Source organism: Papilio xuthus, unplaced genomic scaffold, assembly GCF_000836235.2.
Source record: "Papilio xuthus unplaced genomic scaffold, Pxut_1.1 DF828780.1, whole genome shotgun sequence".
NCBI lineage: Eukaryota > Metazoa > Arthropoda > Insecta > Lepidoptera > Papilionidae > Papilio > Papilio xuthus.
The window spans coordinates 632,476-654,320 of record NW_013529869.1 but is presented as its reverse complement, the minus strand read 5'-3'; the positions used below and the strand labels follow the sequence as shown (position 1 = coordinate 654,320).

Genomic DNA, 21,845 nt, shown 5'->3' with positions numbered 1-21,845 from the left:
TTTGAGTGATTATGCGGACATCTACTCCTAGTCAGGATACGGCTGCTTCCGTCTCAAGCTAGCGAGGCAACTTATCTAACGGTCATGCCCCCAACCAACTATCATTTTGTAGAAAAACATTATATAGGATGTAAGAGAATCAGTGGTCTACGATGCAAAGGTTTCCTTTGATCCAAAATACTACAACCTTAAAACAACTTTTATCTCACTATTTTTTAAGACAATGAACGGGAAAACAATAAGTGGTTTAGCAATGTAAATCCACGGTCAGACAAGCTTACATATAATTCCTTTTTTCAAAAGATGTCTCTAAGTATATTGGTGACAAAAGGAAGTTGATAAGCAAAGAAAAACAAATTTAATTGGACAAAAAAGTGAGAGAAGAGATGATCGTAAAACTGTAACATAAACAAGGTTCTTTTTAATATTATTGAAGGTACAAAAACTTGTTTAACGCCCTCCTGTTCGGACGCTAAACGTCTCTTTAAAAATAACTCGGTACACTTTATGAACGGTGCGGAAAATGTAAACATTATACAAAATGCGTAGAGTAATAAGAAACTACCCCAAACATTATAAGGAGAATAAGTTTGTGATTTAATTTTTTTTTAATAGCTCCAGAGAATGCTTTCGTAAATAAGCTACTTTAAAAACTCTAGATATAAGAATCTGAAGAATAAGTAATAACGACAGATAAATAATTAAAGTTGTTAAAATAGTAAATATGTTCTATTTATAAAACTTTACGCGTCGAGTTTATAATAAAATAAACCTAAAAGCTGTTCAGCTTTTAACACTGGCAATTTGCACACTAGCAATTTCTACACTATTATGTCTGCCCATAAAATGAAAAAAGAAATCGGAGAGGGCTATAACCTCGGAGTATCCTTTATGGCCAAGCGAAGAGATCCTTTATGAAAAGCGTTTATAGCGCAGTTAACATAGCAAACTAATATTTAAGTTGCGATTTGCTATATTTGTACTTTAACCTCGTGCTTAAATAAATTATAACCTCGAGTTAGAAGCATATTCCTTTATGACAAATGTCTATACTTTAATAAAAAGACTCAAAATTCTTTTTAATTATTAAAATAAATAATAAAAAAGAAGGCAGAAATACCTCTGCAGATATTAAACAAATCTAACTGTCTTGTATACTTTTAATTTATATAGTGACACGAGTATTGCCAAATGTTTTACTTGCTTGCCGATGCTTACATATATGCAGTAAAGAAAATTGCAGCAAAAACATTCCCCTGGTCATGCATTATTCGTCATATAACAGAGCAGTATTGTATCGAAGTAAGGAGAAGACAAAAAGTCGCTCATGATAGTGGAATTATAATGAAGCCGAAATATCGAACAAAGAAATACATGGAGTCTCCCTCCTAATATTATCATTTCAAAGAAATTATTTTATGAAACGAAATAATATTAAACATATAAATTAAATACAAAGTTAAACTTGCTTTATCTGATTTCTTTTCATTTGGTGATAGCTCTATATCCGATTTAAAGGTTTAATTTTAGCCTACTTTCATAGATGGCTTAATGAATATGTCTCTGTACGCCGTTATCGAACTTTGTTAATAAATATAACGTTTTTTTTAAAATACGCAACTATGATAAAATAAAAATTATTACCGGTTTCACTATGTTATTTTTAGATTTAAAGAACCTTCATATAAGTGTACCTTGTTATATCGCCAAAGGTATAAATAGTAAAAATAACATTAAAATAAAGACAACAAAGTTTTTCTTACGTCAAATCGTAACATATGCGATTCCTTTCCAATACATATTAACGCTCCTTTTTATCGTTCTGAGTCATATATCATTTAAGAGAGAGATCTCTAAAAAGTTTTAACCTTCAAATAACATTGAATCAATAACCAAAATCTTTGTATTCAAGGCTGCTTTCTCAGAACCACCGAGCCCTAAATTACCATTGGAAAGGAGCGTCCACGAATAAAAATAAAGGATTTCGAGTCTTCGCTTTTACTTTTTGGGATAACCAGTTTGTTACACCGGTCGCAATTTTTCGACTTAATCAATTTTTTATTGTTTGCATCATAAAAGGTTTTGAAACACTTCAATTATATACATATGAATTTTATCTGACATCGATGTTGTTTACGCATCTAGTAATTATACTCACAACGTATATCGTTTGCATATAATTCAAAAATAATATATTTAACTTAAATTGATCGTGTACAATATGTATAACTAACTTGCTGTCGCCCGCGACTCCGTCCTCTTGGATGTATAAAGAATTAACACTTAATTAGTGTAGCCTATGTGTTCTTTCAGACTATTTTCTATACGTATGCCAAATTTAATCGAGAACCGTTCAGCCGTTCTAAAGATATCTACAAACACCCATCCATCCATCCACATCACATCCATCTAAACATTCGCATTTATAATATTAGTAAGTTAAATAAAAAGCAGCTCTTCAAGACATAAATTTGAAAAAAAATGAATAAATAGTATCCCATGTCCGTCTCCGGGCTCTCAGCTCCTCACCAATTTTCAGACATATCGGCAAAGCCGTTCTTAAATAGTATAACTAACATGACTTTCTTTTATATATATAGATGTATATGAGTACGCCTAATTATGATAACATCTGTATTAACAAGAATATTGAATATATAATTAAATTCAAATATTTCTCCATCTGTTTCTTAAACGATATTGAATTATTTTGTCTTGTGAAATTCCCCATGTGTAAGTTTTTGTTAAAGTATTTTCTAATTCTACATGTTTGTTTTGACTGTATCGACTTAGTGATTAAAAGATGTTTTCCTTAGCGTGTCGAAAGAATCATAGACTTACAAAAAGAATAACACACCATAAACAATCGACTATTGTTATTTGTTGATAAAAGCTCGAATAGCCTAAAGGTACGTCGTGCTTTTAAGCACGAAGGCGGAGTGAAGTATTTTATAACATGATAGTTTTGGTATTGGCTTAATATTGCACACTATAGATTAATACATTACTTACAAAACATTACTCACGCTAGAATTTCAATTATTTTAAATCTTATTTATTTGTTTAGATATCTGAATGTTAATGGTCTGTTAAATCAATTATAAGAAATAAAACTATAAGGTGTTAATAAAATCTGAACGTGGGATGCCGGGAAATCATACGAATATTTACTAAAAACCTGTGGGCAGTACCTGTAAGGTCAGCCTTGCACCCACACTCTCCTTATATGTATCTCGGCTTAGCTTTAAACGCGACCGAGTGAATGGCGATGTATGACGTAAGTGTGACTTAAAGTTAATCCAAAATGTACCTAAGGAAAATGAATTAAGTCTTAAAATAATTTCAAAGTACAAACGAGTTAAGCGGTATTAAAAATTTACAACTAACTTCGCAACATTCACCTTTGCCTAATCAGGAAAGCGGATTTTAGAACGGCGCTTGTGGGCGACAGTTGTAAGTGAAGGAAAAAGCATATTTTATTATTACACTTTAATATGGTCATCATTTTTTTTAATCGCTTTAAATTCAGACCAATCACTTCAGGAGTTATTTCAATGTAAACAATTTTTATCCAGGATGAAATACAATATCAATAACATAATAGATCGATCGTCAAAATATAAAGAAAATACGATCCATCAAGAGTAAAGTTATGACGGATGTTGATGTAATAACTTCATGTGTAGGAGTATAGTGGTAGATGAAGTGGTTGTAGCTTGAATTACACTTCCAATGTTACTTGAATCTTGGAATAAACTTAATAACTCGAGAACATAAACCGAGGTTCAATACAGGTAAAAAATGGCTCAAATTATAAACCTTTATTATGGATTGTAGAATATTTTGGGGTTTATCGATGACCATACATAAAATACAGTAGAATCAGCAAAAATGTTGGGTGCCAGTAAAAAACAGTATTATTTATCAAAAACCAAACCCTACGGTATTTGTACGGTTTGTATTTATATAAATAAACAAACTACCGCAAAAAGAAAACTTTTACAGTAGACTCTCAGTTTTTTGTGATGAAACTCGAAGAACAGTTTTTATCGAGTAATCAAAGATAAAGTTGATTTCCGAATTGTGCTTGTTTATGCCAATTATCAACGACAATAGACATTTATTTTGTCTATAGTTAACATGGCGGGTGATGAAAGTGACAGGTGTGTAAATAATAGATTCTTAAAATAAAATTTATAGAATTTACTGTTCTTATAATGATAAATATGTATTTTTTTTAACATAAATATCATTTATTACCAAAAAGTTATATTATGAAAGTTTTACAATTATTTTAAAATACATATTTTTTGTAGTGATCTGAAACCGTCCAGTGTAGCTATAATTAGAGAAGTATATGACAGTGAAAATGCACATATTAAATTTGAAATGGAATTGGAAAGAGCACTGGAGGCTGGAGTCAGTGTTATCGTCATTGAACCAGAACCACTTGGAGAAGAGACAGCTAGATGGATATGTGTAGGAAATCTTCTTCATAAAGTTTCTGTTTACAGTGGACTGTGTAGCATTACTTCAGGTTAGTACATAGCAAAGTATCATAAATTACAGAAATCGTAAAAATTTTAGTCTTATATAAAGAATTAAAACACTTTAGTCGTTAATTCAATGTATGTTGTACAAACTAATGATGTAACTTGTGTATTAGTATAAGTTTTCTAACAATAACATCATTTTGGTACTTGTTAATAATGTTTTCGGAAGTAACGATAACAGATAACATATTGACCTATGTACTGCATTGAAAAGTTATGTTATATAACATAAAATGTTACTACACGTAGAATAAGTACATACAATAATAATGTAAATTAATTATTTTAAAAGACTTTTCTCTCATCTAAATATACGCTTGCATTCTTCTATGTTGACATATTTAATATGAAAGTTTATATTAACTTCTGGACTCATATCAAATTTATAATTTGTTTAACAATTTCAATTTCAGGTATTGTTTGGAGCTCACTGGCCTGCACTCCATTTGGAGTAGTTTCAGTTCTATGTGCTGGTTGTTATACATTATCATGGCAATGGGATCCCTGCTGTAAATATCAAGAAGAAAAAGATCGCAGACATTTGGCAACTCTGCCTGTTCTGAGTGATCTTACATCTGCATCGCCAGTTGTCCTTGTACGCACAGATAATACAAGAAAAATATTATTACATAGCACTATTTCTTTTAGCGCAGTTGCCATCTGCCTGTGGCGAATATACAACATTTTTAAATAAAATGTGTTAGGTATAATTTGAATGCTTAAAATCAGAATAGGTGTTTTGTGCTTTACAAAAATTAAATTCTATTCTATGATTGAATTAAAATATTCTTATGATTAAAATGTTTTAATCAGTAAAGTAGATTAAAATATTAGTTGTAGTAAGTTTCTTCTCAGCCTTGTGTAGAAAATTGTTATTAAATATGTTGTATAAAAAAGGTTACAGTTATTGTATATGTTATTTAATATAGAATTAGATAATTCCTGTACAAAGTAATATTTCTTTATTCTTAAGGTTGCTTTAGGGAAAAGAGTTGTAACTGCATTTTGTTGAAATTACATGATACTTGTTAACAGTGGTAACATGTTAATAAGTGTCAAAGAAACATATCTTTTATTTAGACCCATAGAAAACTATGTGATCAAATGAGTCTATGCTTATAAGATTTTGTTTAAAAACAGCATCCTTTGTATTTATATTGTAACTAGCACTAGTAGGCTTAACTTTTCACAGAACTTTCCAGATCTTTATATATGCCACAGGCCACTTGTATTTGCCAAAATAGCAAAGCTGCCCATTGACATCTACATAGTTGCATTACGTACCTTTGACAGAGTATTCGAGGTTATTCTTGACATTATTTTGTTACTTTTTATTTGCATTTTGTTCGAGAATGTGTTATTTTATAAAGTCAAATTTCTGTTTTTGTTTACCGTTACATAAAGGTAATTAAGGGATTAATAACAAATAACTTGTATTCATTTATTTTATTGCCATTATATTTATAACCAAAAATGACATCACCAGTAAGCTGTGCCCATGCACTTTACACAAATAAAATCAGTGCTTACACCTTATAATTATTCCATTATTTTCATATTTAAGATATAATTAAAATTAATAGTGAACATAATCTTTAAAGAAAACAAAATACAATTTTTTTTTATTTGGTTAGCATTCACAGCTTCTTAACATTTATCACTATTCCCTGACAATGAATATATTTTCTATAAGATCTACAAATTCCACATTATGTTAGAAAAATTCAAAGGTCAATGAACATCATCCCATCAATAAATTACTTATTTTTTAACCATCACAATGTAATAGAGTAAATTAAATGCAACTGTTTTTACTTTATCCAAATTTTAAATGGAAAACTATTAACGCATCTTTACGTCTTTGCCGCCCTACGCGCAACAAAGTAAAAGTATAATGATGGTATAGTGCGTCGAACAAGTATTGCATAATGTCCCATAAACTGAGATATTATCAATTCCTTTTCCTTATTAACAATAGTATCCACAATCCTCTCCGCAACATAGTCGGCTGAAAATCCAGCAGCTGTACTTGAATCCATTACTGAAATTAAAGTTTTTAATTAGACTCTAATAAATATTTTTTTAGTTCTATATTTTGATTTTAAAACATCTCAGCAACTTAGAACACTTTTTTTTAATATCATAAGGTGGCAAACGAGCGAGCGGCCACTTGAAATTGCTGAATAGCGAAGTGACCGACACTGCACAAGTTGCTGCAGAACACTGTTTTATTGCGGTTGGTAACAATACATTGATTTTTAATCAAAATTGTAACATCCAATGCCATTCAGACATATGCCAAATCAGAAAAGATTTTGATATGAAAAACTTTAACATCTCATTAAATAAGCATGACATTTATGACTAAACGAACATTTTTAATTCCAAATACAAACCTCCATGTGGTTCCCCAGATCCTGTAAGAGCATTAATTGAAACAGCAGTTTTGACATATCCAGGACTTATTACAGATACATTGATGTTATGTTGTTTCATTTCTGCACGTAAAGAATCAGCATATGCTTGCATCGCATGCTTTGAGCCAGCATATGCTGAACGTTCAGGTAAACCAATTAATCCTTGCACAGAGCTTATGAAGACTATATGGCCACTTTTTCTTTCAACCATTTTTGGTAAAGCAGCTAAAATAAAAAAATAAAACATTTTTTACGACAATAAGACAAAATTTTTAAAAAACAAAGCAAGTTTAAATCAGGAATTAATGTGCAAACCTTACTATTCTGTGGAAATCCTATTACACAGTAATACTAATATTTAAAACTTACACTAAATACAAACTTAATGCTAAAGATAGTACCTGCTGTTAATCCAACAGACCCTAGATAATTTACATTCATAATTTTCTTATACACATCAAGTTTTGTATGCAGTATAGATCCACGATGGGAAATACCTCCATTGTTTACCAATATATCAATGTGTCCGCAAAGACTGTGGACCTTATCTACAAAACTTTCCAGTTGGTCAAGTTCCCCTAGATCTAATTCAATGACAATAGGCTCAATACTGATTCCCTGCTAAAATTAATAAAAATTAAGTTTAATTTTTTTTATTATAATTTTAAGGTTAAGAGTCTTGAAATACTTGCCATTTTTTTCGATATAAGATCTTGCTTTACTCTTTCTAGTTCGGATTTCCTTCGTGATGCCATTACTACTTTACATCCTTGCTGATAAAATACATGGGAAAGAGCCTCTCCAATGCCTGAGCTTGCGCCAGTAATCACAACAACCTAGATAAAATTAAAGAAATATTTACTATATATAACATTGTAAATGTAAATATAAATTTGTAAAACCACTTCTGGTTGCATGTTTACATAATTGAAAATGTTATGTTAATGTTTTCTATTGTAGATTCTCTAGGTTATATGACATTAGCAACTATCACGCAGGTAAGCCTTACCTTTCCTTGTAATGTGGCTCTGCGTTTACGTAAAGAAAAATTGTTAATTATCTTATACAATACTATCCCCAAAGATAATGGAATGCCAAAATATTGGAGATACCAAAGGGCAGATTCTTTTCCTATGACCTTCATTGTTTTTAGCATTCAGTTAATAAGAATATTACAATTTTGTTTTCGATTGCCTTGCAATAAGGTACTGAGAACTATAAAAACGTTAATTTTGTTGTATCTGTCCGTTTACATGTATTCATTTATCCAATATTTGACTTTGAACTTTTGAACTTGATCCTTCGTTTACTTGCTTGTAAATGACATTTGAGTTGACATCGCACAGACGTACAATCTCTTTTGATATTGAAACATTTTGTTTAAAATTAATAATTAGTTTTTCGACATGCCTTACTGCCTACACATTTTTTTCTACGTGACTATAAATACTTTTCAACTTATATTTACTACGCATGTATTTTAACATCCATTTATCAGGTAGCCATAAATTATATTGTGATTACAATAAAATACTTTAATACAAACAACAATGTCGGTATATGCCATGGTAACGATTTTTTTAATGCAATCGTTGCCGCTAATACAGTGGACTAGTTGTGTAGATTTGCCACAATGTAGCAAATAGTTTATTTTTCTGGGCAGCCTATAAACCGGTTTGATGAAGTTTATTCTTTTTACCCAATAAAAATGATTTTGTATTTTCTGGCAATTAGAAGTATAACTGACATTCTAATATCCTGGTAAGTTAATACATATTAATTTACGTATTTTAACATAGGGGAAGCAAATCTAAATTTCGATTTCACAACACCAAAGAAATTTTATGCGAGTGTGTACCATGTTCAATGTTATATTCTTATTAAGTAGTATTTAGAGTATTGGCGAATGAATATTATTTAAATTGCTCTTAAAACATTTAAGAATTTAGCGAAGAAAAGTGTAGAAAATAATTAATTTGTATAAAATCTTTTACTCGCCAGCAAAAAACTATTGCAGTAAAATAAAGTTATTACTGGTAACACTGAGTCACAATTCCTTGATTATCTAAATGTTAGGATTATGTTTGATTTGTCCTGGATATAAATAGTTAACATAATGTTTCTGTGAGTATTTGAAAGTATTAAATAGAAGAAAAAAATTAGATTGTAATGAACAACATTCAGTACTTTCCACTGGGAGTGTCGTCCAGATGCGCTGACCTTCGTTTTGATGCACAACGCACAACAAAGCATCAAACTGACGGGTGCCCTATTTTCACAACAATCTTTGGATTTATTAGTTACTTTCGGAAAAATAATTTATGAATTTTAAATGGTATAGTATGTGAAATAAAACTTAAACAATTTAAGTGCCGCGTTCGTGAATATGAAACTATAATGGATTCGGCGGCTACGCAAACAACTTCTAATGGTGTATGTTACAATACGACAGCCAAGACTTTCTTTTTGACTTCTAGGATATCACTAGTAGTGTTGGAAAAATAAATCAAAATTCCGATCAAAATGAATGAGAGGGATATTCCAAGTGTCCCTATTACAACATTAGCAGGTGTAGCCAGTTTGACAGATTGTAAGTACTTGTAATGATAATTAACAACTAATTTCCTATTGACTTGTAGAATTTCTTAAATATTCTGTTAAACTTAATTCAAATATTGTTTTATTACATTTTCCCTTTGTAAATTGATAATACTTAAAATTTTACAACTTACATACTCTTATTTTATGTACATATGTATGCAGTACTGTGCTCAATGAGTAATACTTATGTTTTTTTGGTGAGGAAGCAGTTTCAATAATAGTGATAGTTTTATTTTTTAAATTAACTTAAGATTAAAATAAATTATTACCTCAACTTTAATATTGACCTTTAAAATTACAATTTTACCAAAAGACCCACTCCCACAAAGTTGATTTCGGGTGAGAAAATATGAAGAATTGTTATAACCTAGATATTAATTAGAATTGCAATCTGCAAAATAGCACACATTGAAAAGAAAACTACATTTTATATGTTGCTAAACCTTATAATAATATATTTTATTATTAATCTTGGATATCAATCCTTTTACATACCTAATTTATTTTTTGTTTCTAAGCAATTCTATGTATTGTAAGAATCTCATATTGTACTATGAATAAAAAAAAACCAAATAGTTTCCATTCCTTAATATTAAACAACAATGGATATTAATTATATATGTAATTTGAAAATAAGATATTAATCTTAGTAACAGAGTTATATATAGCAGTTTAGCTAGAGCTATTTAGATTAACTTGTCTTACAAAATGTATCTACAGTGTGATTTCTTTTTCTCAGTATTTAAAACTAATAAAACATTCTGTTATAGTTTAAATACAGTGGAAACTCTATATGGTTACACAAAGTAATATCAGTTGTCTTAATTAAGAATACAATGTCACAATCACTATATTGGAAGTTAATATTACAACATTAATAATAAATTATTCAGTGGTACTTTTTAAGCTGCTGAAATCCATAAGAACTGAAGTTGTATATGTTCTTTTAGATGCACATTTTTACCTCAACTGACTTAAGGGTGTTTTGATAAAAATTCTTTACCTCACAATGATATTTTGTCGAGTTTTTACATATTATAATACTCACAGTTGCATAAATGTAACTTTATAAATTATGAGATACAATATCAATATTTTTCAGTGTTACCAGTGCTACCTCTACCTACACCTTTACCGTCAACATTAAACAATAAGTCTCAGTTATTTCACCCCAGAGTTGCTGAAGAAGCGGCAATTCTACTTGCAACTAGAGATGACAACTTAGTGTCATTATTATTGCAATCCCTCATGCAAACTTCTGTACAACACATGTAAGTTTTAGCATGAAAATTTTTTGTTTACGTGATTTTCAGGTGTATGCAACATGTCTTGGCACCCAGATGGCATATCAAGAAATGTACACTTGCCTTTTATAATCCTCTAAATATGATTTTATTTTTACAGTGATTTAAAAGATGAAAGCATTCCAAATGCGGTTAGTCCTTCTCCACAACAGGATACACCGGAATTACTAAAAGCAATCCTTAATGTCAATCCAAATATATTTGATCAGAGGAACGAACAAAGAAATCACTGGAGCAATCATTTACATTCATCCAAGTTCAATGGGATGTCACCATCATCAACATTTAACTATTCATCTCACAGTGCAGCACACTCCAGCCCATCCTCCCATGGAACTGCAGTACACTCGGGTCCAATCCCAAATCAACAATTGCTAGCAACACCCTGTCAGTCATCACCGCATGTCCACATGGGTTCCCCACCCTCTCAAGCACGGCCGGGTCAACAAGTCAATATTACAGCTCAAAATAATATCTCCCCCTCATGGACCAGTACAAATCAATCCAACATCTATACAAGCCCCATATCAAACACACCCTGTACTAATCCTCAAAATGGCGGATTTTATAACAGTCTAGTACAAGACAATAGATTTGGTACCAATTTGAATGAAGACAAAGATCCTCTTTCCATGTCACCAGGAAATCTACAAGATCAACAAAGAGTAATGTTACAAACTCAAGAAAAGCCATTCGAACAGGGTATGTGTATTGGAATCATAATTTTCATTAATAACCTAAAATAAATAATATTCATCTAGTATATTTAAGACAGTTTTAAATATGAGTAGGCCATATAAAATTGTACTTCACAAACAAGTGAATGCACACTTTATTCAGTTTTAAAATGTGTATTTTTATTTAACAGTTAACATTAATGTTTGGTATGAATTGTTGACATAAATCAAATTTTAAAATTTAGACTTATATGTACACCTGTATATAAAAGATAAAGAAAAAATGGAAACAGAGTAAATAATAAATAACAAAATTTTTAGATGGTAATGTAATGACGGGTCAGTCACCAGCACAGGCCAGTGTAGCACCTTCACCTCTGCGCCACGAGCCGCAAGCACCTCAGCCATCAATGGGCGCGCCGTACGCCCCGCAGCAATCCACCACACAAGATAAACTGGAATTGTCCACTAAAACACCTAACATCATGAATAATAAATATCCGGTTGTCAAAATTGGCCGCCTTTCTGTGAGTATATTGTAATTTAATTTTTTTAATGTTACATTTTTGTCATACTTTTTTTGTAATAAGTGTGTAATACAATATTCAATATTCCTACTATTTATATGTGTTTATTGACTTCTTTGTGTTTTGATAGGAGGGAATTTTAAAAAAGCATGATTTTGCAAATGATGGACGATCGAGAAAAAGTAGTGCAATAGAGTCTGACTCGGATGACAATCTGCCTTTGAAGGCAAAATCAACTGTCTCTAATCCCACTGTAGATAAAGAAAGAGAGGCAATTGATTTAGCTCGGGAGAGGAATTGGGAAGCTGTGAAGAGAAAACATGAAGAAGCCAGTAAAAAGGAGGAAGCTGAGGCTGCTATTGGTATGAATTTTTTTTACATACTCATAGATAATGTATCAAATATCCCTATATGCAACAAAAAACTTTTCTAACACTAAATCTATACATATAATTCAAATTGTAGTGTCTATATAAGCTCGAAAAAAAGGCATATATCGTAAACATATGTGTTGCTGAATCAAAAAACAATTTTTAACATTTGTCGGTACGTCTGTGCGTAATGTCGCATTTGTTACGGATTATCTCTGGAACGGATGGACCGATTTTGTCGGGATTTTGACGAGAGCTGTTGCACTCGGACATTTTATAGGCTACTTATATTTTTAATTCTGCTCTGAGGAAATCGAGGGCGACTGCGTGTAATTCTATATGTATATGATGTTTTTTTATGTCTAAAATTGTTAAAAAAATTTGTTGCAGTTCGACCAAAACTGCGTAAAGTAGAGAAGAGGCTTGTGCCTGTACTTGAAATGCTGTCAGTGGATGAACTAATGGAAACCAATACTTATCAGAGATTTAGCAAATTGATTGATGCTGTATTTGAAACTATTGATGATGATGTTATTATAACAGATGAAATGGGTGAGAAATTAATCCATTTTACGCAAAGTTTAAAACACAAAAAAATCTAATTTTTAATGATTTCAATTCTAAAATATTTTATGTGCTTCCTTAATCAATATTGATATGCTAAGTTAGTGCTTGTTTATGTCCTGATTGAGAATGTAGCATAAATAATTCGTATATTTTAATGTTTTGGTGTTGAATATGCATATTTTCTATTAGGAAATTTAAATTATTATTAATAATTTCAGAGGGACCCGAAATTCCTGAAGAATTATTATTACCCCGCTATCAACTGCAAGAGTTGTGCTCAGAAGCGGCGAAATTAAAAAATCTTGGTGCTATGGAAGCCATTCCGAGTGATAGATTAGTTCGATTGTTAAGCATATTGGAAAAAAATATTAGAGCTGCTGAGAAAATGTCTTTATTAGGTGATCCTGTAAGTACAAAATCCTATTTTAATTTTATAAAATTTTAATAATTCCTATAAATATATATTTTTTTTAAATTACAGGAAGACAGTGAAGAAATGCGACAAATTTGGATAGAATCAGCGCTAGAGAGAGTGATGTGTGCGTCTGACGCCTGCCTCACGGCTTTGTACATAATGACGTCACCGAGTATGCCCAAGAGGATATTCCTAGAAGATGTTATAGATAGAATTATATTATTTATAAAGTTTCAACTTAACAACACAATATATTGTGTCTACGATCCTGTATATAGTATTCAATCAACATACAAAAAGAAAGGTAAACATAATTTTATTATTTCATTTCTTTATTTGAATTTGAAACTAATTAGAGTGGATTTGATGTAAAGTATCCACCGATTGTTGTTACTTCCTTAAAACATTGGTCTACATCTATATTGAAAGCATTATGTGTTTGATTCTATAATATAACTAGATGTCATCCGCGACTCCGTTCGCGCGAACGGACTACATCTATACTTACATCTGACTTTTCCGTTTTGGATATACCTTCTAAAACATCCATCCATTCATACATCGATACATTCGCATTTGTAATATTAGTAAGATAAACAAATAATTCGCAGTGGACGGTCGCAAGCGTCGCGGGGGTGGGGCGGGTAACGCGACGCGGCGCAGCGGGGGCGGGTCGGGGTCGAACCGAGCCGTACGCGAGCTGTACTCGCACGCGCACGAGTGCGTCACACTGCTCGCCGAGCTGTTCGCCGCACACCACCTCACCGACACCACGGTGTTGCACGCCTCCACTGTCGGAGTGTCCCCTTTCTTTGTTGAAAATATTAGTGAATTACAACTGTCAGCATTGAAGCTTGTAACCACGGTAAGATTTTTTTGTATTTCGTATGGTTTTTCACGTCCTCTGATAAATTAAGTAAACTGTTAACTCAGTAATAGGCGTATTTGCTATTTTTTCTGTCTATGATTAATTTTATACACAAATATAAACTATTCAACACATAAGTGTTGAAAATAAAGGCTTCCATAAATTAATAATTTTTATCAACAACTAATAACTAAATATAATATCAATAGCTTCATTATTAATGCTATTTTTTTTTCATTTTAGATATTCTCAAAATACGAACAACATAGACGACTCTTACTAGAAGATATATTGGCGTCGATAGCTCGAATACCGAGCTCGAAACACAACTTGCGCTCGTTCCAACTGAGCTCGGACCAGCACATACAGATGCTGACGGCGCTGGTTCTGCAGCTGGTGCAGTGTGTCGTCACATTGCCGGAGACCATGTGCAAAACACAAGACAAGGATAAGGAGAAAGACAAGGAACACAGCGAAGCTGACAACAAAAAAGTAAGTGAAAAGTGAAATAAAATATACATATGACTGAAGAGCTTCTGTCTACCCTAATTAGATGTGACAAAGCCCTAATTAATACCTACCCATATACTTCTTAGAATTTTATTTGAAAAATAACATGAATCATTATTAGATTAATATTACAAAAAATGTTTCAATTTTTTTTTGTCAATAACCATTATCATATGAACATTTTTATTTTAATTACAGCAAGTAGATAAAGATCTTATAATTATATCTAAGTACGAAGCGGCAATTAGCGTAGGTGGTACATTTCTCACGTCATTCCTCAACAAGTGCAGAAGTCGATCAGAGGAGGTAGATTTTAGACCTCTATTTGAGAACTTTGTGCATGACCTACTTACCACTGTTAACAAGCCCGAGTGGCCAGCCACTGAACTACTTCTCAGTCTGCTCGGAACTATGCTGGTGAGTTGAACTGAACTAAAATAATTCAATGTTATTTATTTGAACAATCTTATATAATTAAAACATGAAAAAAAAAATATATTACCATAAATGAAATGAAAATATACTTGTGCAGGTGAAGTACATGTCAGACAAGTCAATGGAGATGTCGGTGCGCGTAGCGTCGCTGGAGTACCTGGGGCTGGTGGCAGCGCGGCTGCGGCGTGACAGCGTACACTCGCGCGCCAAGCTCAGCACCATGGATGCTGTCGTCAGGGACATACGCGCTGAGGAGGAGAAGGACGCCGGCCACACCCAGGTACCGTGTCCAACTACAGCTGATACAATTACAAAGTTATTTGTTCAAAGTGTAATATCATGTATTCTTTAATAAACAGACCACTACATCTGGACTGGACGAAGATGAAGAGAGGACTGAATTCTTACAGAGAGTCTTATTAGATTATTTAGCGATTAACGGACAAAAGGACCAAGCTTGGAACTGCGCAAGACATTTCTATATCACGCAGTGGTACAGAGACATGGTCATCCAGCCAAAAGCATCGCCGACGAAAAGGCCGAAAAATAAATCGAAGAAGCGATACAAGGACGAGACCAGCGACGAAGAATCCGAGCCGGACGACGACAGCGACAGCGGATTAAAGGAATCGAAGGTCGATAAGAGACATTCCTCGAGCGCCGTCATGTCCGCGGAGAAGTTCAAGACGATAGAGCGGCGGAAACATTTCTTTCTCGAGAAGATCCGACCCTTCAGGTACCAGGGCGGGACTCAGGTGCAGGTGATGCAGTCCTACATCGACTATAGCGGGGCCGAACTGATATCACAATATCTCGCCTCTAAGCGATCATTCTCGCAAAGTTTCGACAGATATCTCCGAAAGATATTGGTGATACTTTGCGAGAACACGATAGCCATTCGAACGAAGGCGATGAAGTGCCTGACTATGATTGTGGAGGCGGACCCCTCGGTGCTGGCGCGGCCCGACATGCAGATCGGCGTGAACAGGTCCTTCCTCGACCAGTCCACCGCGGTGCGGGAGGCGGCCGTCGACCTCGTCGGCAAGTTCGTGCTCAGCAGGCCTGACCTTATAGACAAGTACTATGGCATGCTCTCCAATCGAATATTGGTAAGTTTTTTTTTATTGATAAAAGCACTGCTTATTAAATTCTGTATATCTAAAAACTATTCACTTTTTAGGACACCGGAGTCTCAGTAAGAAAGAGAGTGATAAAAATACTGAAGGACATTTGCATCGAATGTCCGGAATTTCCGAAGATTCCGGAGATATGCGTGAAGATGATCAGGCGGGTGAACGACGAGGAGGGCATCAGGAAGCTGGTGATGGAGGTGTTCCAGAACATGTGGTTCAGCCCGTGCCCCAACACATCGCGGCCGGGCGCGCTGGACACCACGGCCGCTGCCGCAGACCCCCTCACGCGGAAGGTGCTCAACATCACCGACGTGGTGATATCCTCGAGGGACATGGGCCTCGAGTGGTTTCAGCAGCTACTCACTAGTGTAAGATACATTTTATTTATATCATTCTTTTGTTAATGCTGGATCTGGGCAAAATAACCTTGAAAATATATGGACTACGTTAAGACATGGAAATTTTGATTTTTCAGTTATTCAAACCCAAGGAGGATAAAGAAGATTCAACTAAAATCATTTATCAGCCGCCGAAATCACTGCTAGTCGCTTGTCAACAAATTGTCGACTGCCTTATTGAGAACTTGCTTCAGTTAGAAGAAACCGATGGTAAAAAATAAAATAAAATAATTTATTTATTACGAGAAAAAAAGGAATAAAATACTAAAACATTAAATTTCTGTTTTCAGGTACTGGATCTTCGCAACGTATATTGGCGTGTCTTTCCACGTTGCATTTGTTTGCAAAAATCCGGCCACAACTTCTTGTTAACCACGCGTTAACTTTACAACCGTATCTCAGCTTAAAATGTCAGGTATTATATTTTTCATGTTTCCTATTTTTTTATCTACTACTAATTGAATCTTTTTTCATGATTACTCTTTTAAAGTTTTTCAATTTTGTAACACTTTGTTTTTTTTTTGTGTTTGTAATGAAATATGAATTGTTGAATGCAGAATCAATACGAGCAGCAGATAATGTCGACGGTTGCCTCAACACTGGAGCTGGTGGTGCCACTGATGGAGCACCCGAGCGAGGTGTTCCTGGCGCAGCTGGAGGAGGACGCGGTGAAGCTGATCCTGCAGCGCGGCCAGCTCGTTATCGCCGCTTGCATCGCCTGCCTCGCCGCCATCGTCAACAATCTAACGCACAATTATAAACTCATCAGAGACGTCTTTAATAAATACCATGGTGAGTGCCATTTGAAACATTTTTTGACGTGACGGGATTATGAACTTAATATAATATTTCCTTTAAGAAATTCTATGATCTAAATTGTTTCTTGTTTCCAAGTATTACTTTTTGACTTAAAATAATTTTCTTTCTGTCGCTTATTCTTTCGCGTTCCTATAGATATGTTTGTATATAATGAATCTGTTTGATTTACGCAGGTGTGCTGCTCCAGTGGAAGAGCAGTTGGCAGCGCAATCCGGAGCTGACGCGGTCGTTGCCCTCGCGGCCATACTTTCGCCGTGCTCTATTCATCGTCGGCCTGCTCCTACGATACTTTGATTTCACTGACAACAGAGTTATTGAAGGATTGTCGGTATGTATAATATGATCCGTATGAAATAAAATCTCCTTAAAAAATAATATTACACAGTACTGTATGATTGTAACGCAAGTACGAGAAACTTACGGCGTTGCTTGGACATATAGGCTAATAGATTAGATGCTTATGTGCTTTTTATTACGAATCTAGCTGTCGCCCGCGTCTCTGTCCGCGCGGAATTAATAAAAACTTATGTAGCCTATATGTTTTTCCAGACCTATGTCTATGCAAATTTTAACAAGATCTGCTGAGCCGTACCGGAGATACCTTCAAACAAACATTCATCCATCCATCTAAACATTCGCATTTATAATATTAGATTATTTGACTTTATATAAAACAAATAATCAATTTTTGACTTAGAAATAAAAGATTGTTCTTGTATGTTTAGAGTGACATAAAGGAGCAAGTTTTTGGCACACTAATGTTCTTCGTGGCCCTGGACGACGAGGACTTTGTCTCGCACACTTTGAAGGCACTGGGGTCTGTGTGCGTTCGTCACTACGAGCTGATGTTGCGCGCTGACCTCAAGGAGTTCTACCACCAACTCCTCACCTCGGACCTCGCGCCCATCGAGATGAAGGCAGACGTACTAAAGAATATAGAGATGTATCTACAGGAAGAAGAACAGAGGATGATCAGACAGGACAAAGAATGTAAGCACTTTAGACATTGGTTAAAAATAAAAAATAAATATTTATTAATTCTTTCTTAACTAAAAAAACATCAAAGTATTTAAATATTTACAATCGATCGATTATATATACATTTTTAAAGTTATCTGCCGTTCAAGAATCTCTCTTTTTGATTTTGGTCAGTTCCTAGCTTATTTCAAAAAGCTCATTTTTGTTTACATAAGTGCCTAATTTACAAATAAAATCATTAATTTTTTCATAATAAATATCATAAAACTCATAGTGTTCGTGTAGTTATTTAGATTGGATTGTATTCAATTTGTCAGGGTCAAAACGTTCGAAGCACGAGAACCTGAAGGAGATGGGCGACGTGTCATCGGGCATGGCGTCGACAGTAATCCAGCTGTACCTGAAGGAAATCCTTGGCTCGTTCCTGCATCCCAGCACTGTGGTGCGCTCCAGCGCCATGAAGGTCGTACAGCTCGTGCTCGCTCAGGGTCTCGTGCACCCTGTACAGGTAAGATTACTGAACGATGTCAATAGAAACTCACTATTTAGTTGATTCGCATATGGTTAGGTTAGCATACGGTTGCCCACGACTTCGTCAGCGCAGAAAAAAGTAGCCTATAACATGACCTTGTGCGTCAGGTACCTTCCCGTGAATTCCCGTGAAAATCAATTAAGCCGTTTCCGACATAACCCAAAGCAAACACGGCCTAGCAAAGAATCAGACAGAGATACAACAGTTTATAAAATGTTTTATCAGCTACGCAAATACATTATCTGTACTGAATATTATTTTTTTTACTGGGTAATAAAAACGAAGGTAGGAGATCAAATGTAGTTAATAACTAAATGATTTGAAAATTTGCAGATCGTACCATATTTAATATGCATGAGTACGGACGTTGAGGTGACGGTGTCTCACACGGCGGACAAGAACCTGCAGGACATCGACAAAAAGTACCCCGGCTTTATACACATGAAGGCACAGCTCGGCATCAAGCTCTCCTACCAGCTGCAGAAGATCTTACAGAATAAAACTGATAAAGGAATTATAAGAGGATTTAGGTAAATATGCAGATGTAAACCTCTATTATTCTTTAACATTTGCATAAGCAAACCAGATATTTTAATATGATTTCTTAAATTTGGTCGGTCTTGTAACGGAAGTAGAAATGTAGTAGAAAACAGAAAAATTCTATATTATTTGTATTTTAATATAAATTCAATTTCTCGCTGTAATTAATATAAAGTATGTTTTAAATTACAGGAAGAAAGATCAAGATGATCTCCCTACATCGTTGAACGGTTTTTTATACTCTTTGTTACGTAACACGAGGCCGCAGCGGCGGGCGTTGGTACTGTCGCTGTTGAAACAGTTCGACGACGTCTCTGTAAGTTAACATTATTGTATAAATTGATTTATAACTTATTTATATGCTTATAACATACTGGTTAATTCTATTGTGTTAGATGGGCAATAAAACTGTTTCTTTTTTTTATTTGTTGGCAGGAAAAATCATTTTTTTGTGATATATAAATAATCATTGTATTTTTTTTGTTTCAGACGGCACCATTAGATCAAATGTTGTACCTGGCAGATAATCTTAGTTACTTTCCATATCAAGTTCAAGACGAACCACTTTTTATCATACATCATATAGATATAATTATATCCACATCAGGGTCTAATTTACTACAACTTTTTCGAGAGGTAAGAAACCTGAAATATTTAAAAATTGCTACTAAATTGTATCGTGTGTAAATATATAAGACTACTATATTAAAAATGCAGGGTCTAATAAAGCCGAATGCTGAGCAAGAGAAGGAGTCTCTAGATGAAGAGGAGGACGAGGAAGAGGCGGAGGCGCTGTTGTTGCGGCTGCCGCACAACACGCGGCCCCTGCGCGACGCCATGCGACAGGCTCGCGGCTGCGTGCTGCTCCTAGTGCTGAAGCAGCATCTCAAGCAGCAATACGGCTTCACCGATGCGTCAGTATCCACACAAATAGCACTACATTAATGCATTGATTTGATAAAACAATTTAACATTGAAACGCATTTTTTTTGAAAAATAAAAGTAATAATTGTTTTTGCTATAGAAAAATTAACCAGTATTCGCCATCGGAGAGCGTGAAAATGTACGAGAAGGCGGTATCGCGGCGGCACGCGCCGCTGTTCGAGCCCAAGGTGACGATCGCGCACCTCCGCGCCGCCGCGCGCGAACACGTCGAGGATGAGCTTGACGAGGACGGCCGTCGCCGCCTCGTCGACGACTACCTCGAGGTACATGTCTCCTTTTAATCGTTACTAAGTTTCAATGACAGTTGTTTCCGGATAGCGGTACTGAGTCAACAAGAGGATAATCAATAACATGTAAATGTTACAGTTCAAGCAATTGATGCTGAAGTTCGACCCCGAGGAGGAAGAGGAAGAGGAGGCGGGTAGCGGGGCTACGCCACAGGGTGCGGCAGGGGGCGCGGGTGAGGCGGGGGCGAGGCCGGCGCCTGCCGCGCCCCCTCCCCCGCCCGCCACCTAGCCGCCGCCGCGAGCCCCCCGCGCCCCCGCGCACGCCGCTAGTGCGTTCGGCGGACGATGACGTCACGCGGCCCGCCACACCTGTGCTGCGTCAGACGCTCTCCCGGCGCCGGCGCAGCTGACACCGAGCGATGACGTCGCACCTCCTGCCCCTGCCGACGCCGCCGGCGTGCGGTAGTCTCGTCGATCGAGACCACGCGACGCCGCGAGTGTCGATTATAGATTATGACGTTTATAGAACAAATATATATTCATCACAAACTGGTGGACTTATTCGTGAGGACTTACAATGGATCGGATCGCAAGCTCCTTGCGGTAGGAACGCTCCGAAGCAGCGGCAACGTGGCCGATGTCGGCCGCGGGCTAGTGCGCGTGTGCGTGTGTCTGTGTTATGTCGTGAATTGTTCGCCGTCGGATGATGGACGATTACCAAACAAAAATTAGAAACGTTTGAGCTCGTCGCCCGGCCTTCGTTTTATTTTATTTTCGAAATTGATTTATTTATTGAAGGGTGATGTGAGGCATCGCGGAGAGAGGGTGCGGGGGGGAGGCCGAGGTGGAGCTGCGGACCGCGTCCCCCGCGCCGCCTCCCCGCGGCCGCCATCGGTCTCGTGACAACGGCAATCTTAAGTTTTCTTTAAGTTATATTTGAGAAATATGTTTTTGTTTTATATTAAAAGTCTCGTGTGTAGATAATTTTTATGAAGAATATAAAGTATATGTAACAACTTGGACTTGAC

General features: G+C 35.2%; 3 protein-coding genes across 4 annotated transcripts; 2 read left to right on the top strand and 1 right to left on the bottom strand.

Annotated features, from left to right (window-relative positions):
- The first annotated feature begins 4,095 nt into the window (after positions 1 to 4,095).
- Pmi (Transmembrane protein Pmi) lies at positions 4,096 to 6,323 on the top strand. Its single transcript, XM_013326965.1, has 3 exons — positions 4,096 to 4,163; positions 4,317 to 4,537; positions 4,967 to 6,323. The coding sequence occupies exons 1-3, from the start codon at positions 4,141 to 4,143 to the stop codon at positions 5,245 to 5,247; spliced, it is 525 nt and encodes a 174-aa protein (XP_013182419.1). The 5' UTR covers positions 4,096 to 4,140; the 3' UTR covers positions 5,248 to 6,323.
- A 61-nt stretch (positions 6,324 to 6,384) lies between these two features.
- On the bottom strand, positions 6,385 to 8,310 carry LOC106128531 (dehydrogenase/reductase SDR family protein 7-like). Of its 2 annotated transcripts, none has more exons than XM_013326962.1 (5): positions 7,980 to 8,310; positions 7,663 to 7,806; positions 7,372 to 7,591; positions 6,950 to 7,195; positions 6,385 to 6,594 (listed from the first exon to the last, which is right to left on the bottom strand). In XM_013326962.1, exons 1-5 carry the CDS (start codon positions 8,124 to 8,126, stop codon positions 6,407 to 6,409), a joined length of 945 nt encoding a protein of 314 aa, XP_013182416.1. In that variant the 5' UTR covers positions 8,127 to 8,310; the 3' UTR covers positions 6,385 to 6,406. The 2 variants fall into 2 exon arrangements, with proteins under 2 accessions (XP_013182416.1, XP_013182417.1); XM_013326963.1 differs by having other exon boundaries at positions 7,372 to 7,588.
- A 698-nt stretch (positions 8,311 to 9,008) lies between these two features.
- On the top strand, positions 9,009 to 21,839 carry Nipped-B (Nipped-B cohesin loading factor). The gene is made up of 27 exons (XM_013326704.1): positions 9,009 to 9,094; positions 9,448 to 9,560; positions 10,674 to 10,842; positions 10,976 to 11,577; positions 11,874 to 12,079; positions 12,210 to 12,441; positions 12,841 to 13,002; positions 13,236 to 13,423; positions 13,499 to 13,736; positions 14,044 to 14,297; positions 14,544 to 14,792; positions 15,009 to 15,227; positions 15,343 to 15,525; positions 15,605 to 16,354; positions 16,426 to 16,746; positions 16,854 to 16,986; positions 17,067 to 17,191; positions 17,334 to 17,568; positions 17,769 to 17,923; positions 18,321 to 18,585; positions 18,891 to 19,081; positions 19,439 to 19,635; positions 19,838 to 19,961; positions 20,135 to 20,281; positions 20,363 to 20,559; positions 20,670 to 20,853; positions 20,957 to 21,839. Exons 2-27 carry the CDS (start codon positions 9,494 to 9,496, stop codon positions 21,104 to 21,106), a joined length of 5,943 nt encoding a protein of 1,980 aa, XP_013182158.1. The 5' UTR covers positions 9,009 to 9,094; positions 9,448 to 9,493; the 3' UTR covers positions 21,107 to 21,839.
- The last annotated feature ends 6 nt before the right edge of the window (positions 21,840 to 21,845 follow it).

Excerpts from the sequence above, each read along its gene's own strand:
- Pmi (XM_013326965.1), top strand. The coding sequence starts at position 4,141 with ATGGCGGGTGATGAAAGTGACAG. Across the intron at positions 4,164-4,316 it reads GCGGGTGATGAAAGTGACAG|TGATCTGAAACCGTCCAGTG; the intron begins GTGTGTAAATAA and ends TATTTTTTGTAG. Across the intron at positions 4,538-4,966 it reads ACTGTGTAGCATTACTTCAG|GTATTGTTTGGAGCTCACTG; the intron begins GTTAGTACATAG and ends TTTCAATTTCAG.
- LOC106128531 (XM_013326962.1), bottom strand. The coding sequence starts at position 8,126 with ATGCTAAAAACAATGAAGGTCATAGGAAAAGAATCTGCCCTTTGGTAT. Across the intron at positions 7,592-7,662 it reads ATCTTATATCGAAAAAAATG|CAGGGAATCAGTATTGAGCC; the intron begins GCAAGTATTTCA and ends TATTAATTTTAG. Across the intron at positions 6,595-6,949 it reads ATCTGGGGAACCACATGGAG|TAATGGATTCAAGTACAGCT; the intron begins GTTTGTATTTGG and ends CTTTAATTTCAG.
- Nipped-B (XM_013326704.1), top strand. The coding sequence starts at position 9,494 with ATGAATGAGAGGGATATTCCAAGTGTCCCTATTACAACATTAGCAGGT. Across the intron at positions 14,298-14,543 it reads CATTGAAGCTTGTAACCACG|ATATTCTCAAAATACGAACA; the intron begins GTAAGATTTTTT and ends TTTTCATTTTAG. Across the intron at positions 19,082-19,438 it reads GTCTCGTGCACCCTGTACAG|ATCGTACCATATTTAATATG; the intron begins GTAAGATTACTG and ends GAAAATTTGCAG.